This window comes from Montipora capricornis, chromosome 10 (assembly GCF_036669925.1).
Source record: "Montipora capricornis isolate CH-2021 chromosome 10, ASM3666992v2, whole genome shotgun sequence".
Taxonomy (NCBI): domain Eukaryota; kingdom Metazoa; phylum Cnidaria; class Anthozoa; order Scleractinia; family Acroporidae; genus Montipora; species Montipora capricornis.
The window spans coordinates 10,474,503-10,484,502 of NC_090892.1; the positions used below are offsets into that span (position 1 = coordinate 10,474,503).

The 10,000-nt window shown below is 40.6% G+C and overlaps 1 protein-coding gene across 4 annotated transcripts in view; it reads left to right on the plus strand.

Moving 5' to 3' along the window:
* Positions 1-5,978, plus strand: part of LOC138019951 (uncharacterized) — a 7,922-nt gene extending 1,944 nt beyond the window's left edge. For 2 of the 4 annotated variants that reach the window (XM_068866927.1, XM_068866925.1), the window contains exons 2-5: positions 748-956; positions 1,673-2,076; positions 4,452-4,655; positions 5,324-5,978. In XM_068866927.1, coding sequence (XP_068723028.1) covers positions 785-956; positions 1,673-2,076; positions 4,452-4,655; positions 5,324-5,653 — 1,110 coding nt within the window. In that variant the 5' untranslated portion in view covers positions 748-784 and the 3' untranslated portion in view covers positions 5,654-5,978. Of the gene's footprint in view, positions 1-744; positions 957-1,672; positions 2,077-4,451; positions 4,656-5,323 lie in introns of all 4 variants that reach the window. The other 2 variants (XM_068866928.1, XM_068866926.1) reach the window with 1 other exon arrangement.
* The last annotated feature ends 4,022 nt before the right edge of the window (positions 5,979-10,000 follow it).

Consider the following 10,000-nt stretch of genomic DNA (forward strand, 5'->3'; position numbering starts at 1 on the left):
TAGGCATTTTAACACTAACATTAAAAAATTTTTTTTCAAGAAAGAAACAAAAACGGCCCCAAAATGGCCATGATACTTTGTTTAGTATATCAATGAGTTTTCGGCCATTTTTTGACCGTTTCCGATCATTTCAAGATTTCCGAAGACTATCGCACGGAAGACTGACGAAGATGTCAGAAGACTACCAAGAGCCATAATGGGACCATTTCCCATTATGGTTCTTGAGACTACTGAGAAAAAAACCCGAAATTTTCGACTTAATTTTTGCCATTATATTCACATGGGAAAGAAATGTTTTGTTTTTTTTTTACGGCTGCCACGCTTGATTGCTTTGAACGGCTGAAAGTGACCCTGCCGTTCTATGCCTTTCGAAACAAGAATCCTCCCCGGTTCTATAAAACCTCACTGGAACTTTAACAAAACCGGAGGGAAATCTTGTCGATACCGCCATGATGTTTCGACGCTGATCAAAGGATCGCGGGCACTTGATTCGCGATTGGTCCCCAGTACTCCCTAGGTTTCCCAGAATACTGATCCGCTTAGGTGGAAAAAAGGAGTCTACCGCCCCTTTTGAGCACAGGCTCAAACTTTAATTTAAGAGTGATTTTATTACCCATTTGCCAAGAGCAGATAAGAATTGACAATGCAAAAACGACTATGGGGTTTTCACAAAGAACCCTCCAAACATTTAACAGTATTTTCTCCAGAAAAGTTGAGATTATTGTTTGTGTTTTTTTGTTTCAGCAGACTTTCGATTGAAATTAAATTAAGCTTTCTGACGGGGATGCAGAGAGCAGGAACGAGACGTCGTTTTACCTGTTTCACGAAATACCAGTCAGGAACGATATTTGCCTTTGCCGGAATAATTTTATTTCTCGCTTCTGTGTATCACTTGTGGCGTCAATCTCAAAGCTCACACAACGTTACGTCGATGCCTTCGTTTCCATCACTTTCAAGTAAGTATATTATACAAATTTATCTTTAAGTCCCTTGCTTTAATTGAACACGACTCGGAAACTGAAACTTCTGATGACTTGTATTGTCCAAACACTACTTCTCAACACAAGGACTGGCGTAAAAGTAAGGAAAAAGGAATAAACCTGCCCCTTGCTGCAGCAAGAATTCGATGATCATCCAAAATGGCGAGCGACCGTCACAATAAAATGGATACAGACTTCCATGGCAATTGAAAGGACTGGAGACTTCAACAACAACAACAACAACAACAACAAAGACAAACTAAGTATTCCGACCACTGAATTGCTTTCGGGTAGCTCTCTACCCGTTGTCAGTAGGTTGAAAAATGACTCACAAATGTCAACCCCTGCAAGGTACTATGTCCTCTCCTTTTATGCCGGAAGCATCTTCGCGACATTTGAAACCAATGAGCCATTTCAAAGGGGGCTCTCTTCTCCAGCATCATCGAGAAATTTATGTAATCTATATCCTGAGATGAAAAAAGGTTTGCTGTAATGTTTCGAGAAATGTCCACGCGGCAATGCGCTAAAATGACAAAATGACACCAATAATTTGTAAATTCTCATTCCTTGTAGCTACTATCCTCTAGGAAATACTTTCCAGTGGGCGGCTTGCACGGTGGGAAATTCAATAGCTGTTCTCTTGCGCTTACAGATGTGGCTTATCCTTTTCAACTCTTGCCTTTGTTTTACAGATCCCAACGAACACGCAGCTTCAGGTGGCTCTCTATGTATTCCTGGAGGTCTCCCTGAAAACAAAAAAGAGCTCTCCAAGCTTTACGATGGAGTTGACACATTCCTAATGTTCATCGGATACCCTCGAAGCTCACACAGTCTTGTTGGTGCCCTTTTGGACGCACACCCGCAAATCATCATTCCTCACGAGTATCATATCATTGAAAAATGGGATATTTACCGAGACGACGTACTGAAAAATTCTGGTATGCAAAAATATCTTCTATTTTACAATTTGCACTCTTTGTCCACATGGCAAGCGACATTTGGCAGTCGAGCAAAAGACCCTGCTTTTCTCGACGATGGTATCTACTCTTACAACGTTCCAGGAGCGTGGCAAGGATCTTTCAATGGCAAAATAAAGGTAAGTCAGTAGAATGGAATGGTGGCCATCAAGCCATCCTGGTGTGTTTGCTTAACCCATTGACTCCTGGGGGTTCCCCATTGACGAGTAAAATCGTCAGGCTTTAGACAGAGTAAAATACCAGGAACCCACGACCTGGAGCCTACAAATCCATTGTGTTCATGTCACGGATTTTTCACAGACCGATTTATTTTTAGATTGAATTTCCAGCGAATGAGACTCCCTCAGGAGCCTGATGACCAATTACAAGAAACTAACCTAACGTCATAGGGTCATCGAACCGGAACTGCGTTTGGTTTTTTTGGAAAAGGTAGTCTAAAATAGATGGAATTAACTGATTAGAGTGTAACGAGAAGTGCTAGTTTTGTACCCCATATGAACCATGTGAGCGTTAGCCCTACTAAGGAAATGGTTCACATGGTTCATATGGGGTACAAAACTACCACTTCTCATTACGCTCTAATCAGTTAATTCTGTTGAAATATACAGTGCTACACGGCGAACGTTTGTAAAAACGTAACCCTTCGTTGTACTTGTACACAGTGGCCATTGCCGTGACTTTAAGATCTTCAGTTCCCACGGCCTGCTCCCGTCTGACCTTGTACCTCAGTCGGTAGAGACCGTAGAGCAGCGGTGATCTAACCCGAAGCCGGGTAGTGGGTTCAATTCCCACCCTGGTCAGAGTTTTTCTCTGTCCTTGTGTGGGCCCATTTCCATTAGTAGGGCTAACGCTCACATGGTTCATATGGGGTGCAAAACTAGCACTTCTCATTACACTCTGATCAGTTAATTCTGTAAAAATTGATGGGTCTGTAAAAATACCGTGACATAGGCGCAGTATGGGAGTTGTATGCTCCGAGCCATGGGTTCCTGAAAATACTAAGTATGACCGGTTCTGGCCGGTTCAGGGGTGACAGGGTAAAGGATTTTAATAAGCCTTCCAGTTATTAAAATAACGACGTCCAGTTTGAGTACGAAACGAGGACGACAACAGCTACGAGGACTTCAAGTTCAAGTTCGCGCTATTCATATCACTACGAAACCATTTCATGTCGTTTCACGTTAAAAATGTGTTGTAACCGTCGAGGAATAAACTGGTATGTTTGGGTTGGAAGCGCTGAAAATTCCTCGCCATGTGCTAACGTCCTCCACAGAACCTTGAATTTGGTCATTTCACGTCGTCATTTAGGAGATGACAAAAACAGAAATGTACCAAAATGTAAAATGCACGTGCAGAGCGTGCAGAGCCATTGTTTTTTTCTCACAAAACCTATTGTTTTGTAGCGTCGTCGTTGCTGTCGGCGTCGTCGTTTCGTAAGCTCTCTAATGACCTCCTGTCTCCTGTATCCTTTCCTGGGTAACAACAACGACTAGTGTTGGTGCTCCATTCTGTTTGACTAAGAGAAATGCAGTTTCCAGGTAACACAGTGAAGAAAATAGCATATTTTTGACGACAGCGATGGACAATTAATTTTTAGGATACTTCAGCCACATTGCATGACGTGAAGGAGATGGAATAATCGCGTAAAACTTACAATAGTGGATACAGAAATTTAGTTACATTTTGAGTTTAGACCTTTCGTACTTGCTACACGCGCACACGTGCGGCATGCGTTTTAATTCTTCAGTCTCCGTCGCAATTCAACAACGTAAAATTACCATAAATATTGAGGACAACTTGAAGACTACTTTCGCACACAACACGCAATCTTATTTTCTCTCAGTTAAATTTTAACGGCGCTCCTCCAATCCAGTTGTACATCCCTTGCTAACGTTTTGCAGTTGAAACAAGACGGAGTAAATACAGAATGGAAACGATCGGACAATATGAAAATAAGAAGAATTTATTTTCTCTTTTAGTTTTATGTTATAATTAAAGCAGTTGTTAAGGTAGCTGGGGGATTACTTCAAGGTAAAAAGTAAAATTAAATAAGTATCATTATTTACCCACGGATTTTTAGAGTACCTATAATGGCTAATGTCTCCGACCATCGAACAGAACAACTTTTAAGAATACCAACTGGCCGGAGGCAAACCAGTTGGCTATTTACAAGTGTAGCCAGGAAATTCAACCAGGTACTACCTGGGACAAGTTCAACCAGTGGTCAGAACGTGTCTTGAACCTGGGATCTCCGGATCTCAAGGCAATCGCCCTAACCACTGAGCTTCACTGCCTTCTACTCAGTTTTAAATTAAAGAGCACTTCCCGTCGGCTTCCTGGGAGAATACTCTCTAGAGAGTAAAGGAACTTCCGACGTTAAATAACGTGTACCTTCATAAAGGACTCTTTCACTCTGTGTAAGTGCATTGAATGGTCAGACTATATTCCAAGACACGAAGAAAACTCAAAATTGTCTTATTTCTTTCACTTGCAGGTCATCGGAGACAAAAAGGGAGGTGGGACCACTATGGAGCTAACCGAGAAACCTGAAAAATTTAAAATCCTGAAAGAAATCAACGAGACAGTTGGTATCCCATTAAAGTTTCTACATGTCATTAGAAATCCTTTCGATGTCATTTCAACTTGGGTGTTGAGACTGTATAATGCAAGACTTCAAGTCAATGATGGAGAAACCAAGGTTTGGGGATAACGACATGAATAACTAAATATTAAGCAAGGAAGCAATCCTCTAGTAATTCCCGATGTAGCTTCAATGAGTGGAAGTGTGCTCATGAGGAGAAGTATATTTATGAGCTACTCCCTACGGGGTATATAGGCCCACTAATTTACAATTCTTTTTGGAGGAGGGGGAGGGGGTGGGGTGGTAAGGCTGGCCATAATGCTTATTACTCAGTTTACAGTCAATTAATGAAGTGGAAGTTTCTCTTGTCCTGGGTAGGGAGTGGCCACAACATCGGACACCACGCTCCCTACTCATTCAAACTGTGAGTTGGTTCCCTGATGTCCTACACAGTTTGAATACTAGCAAGGGTTGTGGGAGGCCTTCGATTTATAGTGGTCGTTATGCTAGACAAGTTGGGAACTCTGACCATTTCCAGATTAAATAAAAAACCTGCGTTTCCTCCCCAGTTATTTTAAGACTCCAAGTGTTTCCTGGCCGAGGTTCAAACGCGCGACCTCCGGAACGGTATCCCGATGCCTAAAGCCCGGTTTTCACTAGCGACGCAAGGACAAGCGCAAGAATAAGTAGCTTATGCTAAAAGTCGGCGGTTGCCTCGAATACTTGCAGATCAAATGAAATGTTGGATATATCAGTAATACCATGATGTTTTCCTTTTTAACCAGATCGACAAACCAGGAGCTTTAGATGGGGCAATCAAGTCCTTCTTTGAGTTGATCGAGACAAATGAAAGAATCCTATACGAATACGGCGATGCGGTATTGAACGTCATGAGCCATGACCTGATATCAAAGCCCAAAGAGACGATGAAGAGAATTTGCTTCTTCCTCTCCGTTACATGTGATGACAACTATCTTGCTCAAACAGAAAAGATTCTTTTCGCTAGACCATCTCACACAAGGAAAACAGTAGCTTGGTCACAGAATCAGAAAGAAAGAGTTCATAACGAAATGCAGAAGTATTCATATCTGAGTTCATTTAAATTTGAGGAGTAACTCTGTCTCCCATTCCTTCCCTGTGTCACCACCGACCGAGAATGTGCAGTCAATAGTACTCTGTGATTTTAGACACACCCCTTTTAGGATTCATGTCCAGTGTCCAGTGACATCATCACTTTTCATATATGACCGCGAGGAACAGTACACAGGAACACTGGGCACAGAGGAATAGTGAGCACAGAGGAATAATGAACCCTTTTTAACACCATATGCGCTAATAAAGCCTCCATACACAAATATCAGTGGCAAACTATCTATCACACCTACTTCATATATATCTTTGACAACTTTGTTTGATACCGTGTATAATAAATTTTGATCATGAAATTTCTCCTGTTTAATTCAAGCGTTTTTATAAAGTTTCGAACATAAACTTTCCACAAAGTTAAATAATAATAATAATAATAATATTAGTAAACTTTATTTCAAGAGGGTAACGCAAAACAGTAAAAACTAATAAGCCCGCGGCATTCAGTTAACAGTAGTTTAAAATTACAATTAAACTATACACAGAGTACAATAAGATAACAATTAAAAACTAAAGTAAAATACTAAATGAACAAAGAAGATGAATAAAAATCAACAAAAGCCTTTTCAAAACTATGTACTCACTCAATCTTCTTTAGAAAATTTGGACTAAGTCTATCATTTATGTCTGAATTTAATACCACTAAATCGTTCATGTAGCTTGGCCTTTGTCCATACATACGTTTGTAAACTAGAATAATGATGTTTGCTTTCACCTCAAGCTGCAGTGGAAGCCAATTTAATTTCTCAAATAATTCAGAACTGTTCGCTCTTGTGTCAGTGTCAAGAATAACGCGTAGCCAACGCTTGTAGAGACTAACAACCCTCTGCAAATTCCCAATGGAGCACGCCGACCACAGAGTAGAGGCATCATATCATATCTTTATTTACCTTCGATTTTTAGAGTAGCTTGGTGTAGCTAATATCTCCGAGCATTTACCCTCCCAACCATGATACATCACAGACGACAGACCACAACACCGGGAACTACATACCCTACTCTTTGCGACAAGTGTACGGGTTCTTTTACATCCCACAGGATTATGAACATTGAAGGGTTGTGAGACGGGACCTCCGGCTTATCGTCCATTGCTTTGGTCTTCGTTTCCTTGAGGATCATTTTGTTATTATCTGACCACTTCTGTGATCTATCCAAATTAGATTGGAGACTATCACCAAGAGTCTGAGGTGCTACCTTGTACTCAGTGGAGTAACTAATCGTAGTATCATCAGCATGTAGGTCTGCCAGACATACGTTTTAAACCATCACTCCAGTCACGTATTCTTATTCCGGAATAGGGTCAATCGAACGCACCCTTAGCATCGTGTTTACCTTCGTGGTCTGCGACCCACGACGTGTGCGTGACATGCGCGAAAAAATGCGCAGTAGCAATGGGCGCGAACCTCCTTAACATGCAACGCCTGGTTTATCATTCTTTTCTTAATCCATTTACGGGTAGCAAGCATTGCTTTGGTCTTCGTTTCCTTGAGAATCATTTTGTTATTATCTGACCACTTCTGCGATATATCCAAATTAGATTGGAGACTATCACTAAGAGTCTGAGGTGTTACCTTGTAGTCAGTGGAGTAACTAATCGTAGTATCATCAGCATGTATGTCTGCCACAGTGCTCTGCAGTGCCGAAGGTAGGCGATTTTATAAATACAAGTACACCTAAAGTTATGTCCCTTGTGCTAGAGCAATATCCATAATATTCTAATCCATAATAATATCCATACTTATAGATCACTCATAGAAAGCGGCATAGATTTAACTTAACCTATTGACGAGTAAAATGACCTGGCCGGTTTAAGCCGGTTTAAGTGTTAAAGGGTTAATTTATATTCTTTTTTTTAATCTCATTGATCCTGCAACAGCAGTAAACTTAGTGGCTTACGTTTCCAGGGCAGAGGAAATCCGAGGCATTTTCCTGAGTCTTTTTTTTTTTTTTTTTGTGATAATGCGGAATCCCAGCATTGCCTTTAAATACCGGCGTAAAAAACACCCTAAATACCTACGAAGAGAAACGTCTATTTTTTGGAGTCAATTGTTTATATCTTTTGTATACGTCCCCTCTTGGTGACTTTATAAGAAGACATAATACGAACTTTCATTTCTACGCTGATGATTCTCAGGTTCATTTTTCGTTCGACTCTGATTCGCCTGTTATTGTGCCCAGAATTGAAGCATGTTTACGTGATATTGCAACATGGATGTCTGCCTTGAACAAACTTAAACTTAATGGTGACAAGACAGAGCTTTTGGTCATTGGATCGCGGCATTATCCAGTCTCTCAGCTCCTCTCTTTCACAGGGGTTGATGGGTCAGCTATAAAACCCTCTTCAGTTTGCCAGCAACATAGGTGTAATTTTTGACAATAAAATGAACATGGATCGTCAAGTTACTGCCATTTGTAAATCAGCCTTTTTTTCACATTCGTAATATCTCTCGTATTAGGACGTTTTTGTTAGCTGAAAACACCAAAATGTTAGTGCATGCTTTCGTAATGTGTTGATTGGACAACTGTAACTCTCTTTTATACGGACTTCCAAAACACTTGATTCATAGACTTCAGTTAGTTCAGAACTGTGCAGCGCATCTGATCCTATGTGGTGCTAAACATGAAAATATAACTCCTTTACGGAGAAAACTACACTGGCTTCCCGTGGAGCAGAGGATTATTTTTTAAATCTTACTGTTAACTTTTAAAGCTTTAAATAATTTAGTCCTAGCTATATTCGTGATCTGTTACAAACTTACAAGCCATCTAGGAGTGTACGATTTGCAACCATGAACTTGTTAGTGACACCTAGATCTAGGTTAAACTTTTATGGTGATCGTGCTTTTTCGGTTTGCGCTCTTAAACTTTGGAATAATCTTCCAGAAAATGTAAAATGTAGTCCAAATCTTACATCTTTTAAAAGCAATCTTAAAACCTATCTTTTTAAGTGCTATTTTAATTTGTAGTTGAATTTGCTTTTGTATTTGTATTTGAATTTATAATTTACTAAGTTAACCCTAACCCTACATTTTATTGTAAAGCGCCTTAGAGCTCTAGAATAGGGCGCCATAGAAATGTATTATTATTATTATTATTATTATTATTATTATTATTATTATTATTATAGCAGTATAAAACGTATGAATGCTACTAGAATAAGCTCAATAGGGCGCACCGCGTGACCTATGTCGCTGACAAGAATTTGCGTTAAAATCTTAATCCTAAGCCTTAAAATCCAAAAGTAAAAGAAATTACAAAATCAAAACTAATCTAAATAAACAGGTTCCCTCTTGAGTAAGTATCATCTGTCCTTGATCAAGTTCACTTGGTTATGACTTTGAAGGTGCGAGCGATGTTTAAGGAGCTCGACAGTACCGCCTTTTGCATCCTCTTCAAAATGTCAAGTGTACGTGAGCCGAAGATATCGATCCTGTTCATCTGCACTTCACGTTCCTTCGACCAACCACCCAGTAAGTCCATGATGACGTTAAGTTGTACGATCTTATAGTTCGGGTAACGCTTGATAAGTTCGAAGCGTAGGGGTCCGTACATTTCCATCTTTTCATCCTCTTTCTTCTCGCGGTTGTCAATCCACGGGCAACTCAATTCCACTAACAGTACTTTCTTTTCCTTGTGATCAATAATGCACGCATCTACTTTATTGGCCCGCTCCGTAGTATGCTCTTCATAGACTGGGACATCCCAGAAAGCCTGCGCTTGGGTAGATTCATACAGTGGTTTTGGCTCAATGCGCGTGAGACAGTCTCATTTAGATCAAGGACTCTGAGGATCTCGAAGAACAACACTTTCAGTGCCGCGTTATGTCTCTCCATATACTTGGTCTGCGCTAAAGATGGACACCCGGCTAGCACATGCGCAATGCATTCCGGGGCTTTCCCACACATCCTGCACATGATGTTATTCTGGTCAGATGTGCCCATCTTATAGGCCGAGTAGATTCGTGTTGGCCAGAGCTGTTCGTATAACTCCATTACTCCTGCAACCGTATGGGTAGGTGCACAACTCCACTCGCTTAGCCAAGCAAAACAGCATCGTTTTCTTAATTGATCATCGTTCCATCTACTACTTACAAGGCGACCCTGTCACTTCTGATCCTGTACTTTGTTTTCTAGCCCAGCACATACAGCTTTCTTAGTTGCAGCTTTACATGATAACCTGTAATCTTCTTCTCGGGGTTGCTTTGAGAACTGCACGATGACTCAGCAGGCTCCAGAGTCAAAGTTGTCCCCAACTCCTCTGCAAATTTATGCGCATCTTTCACGAGAGAGGAAAATCCTTTCTTCTCTGCTTTCTCT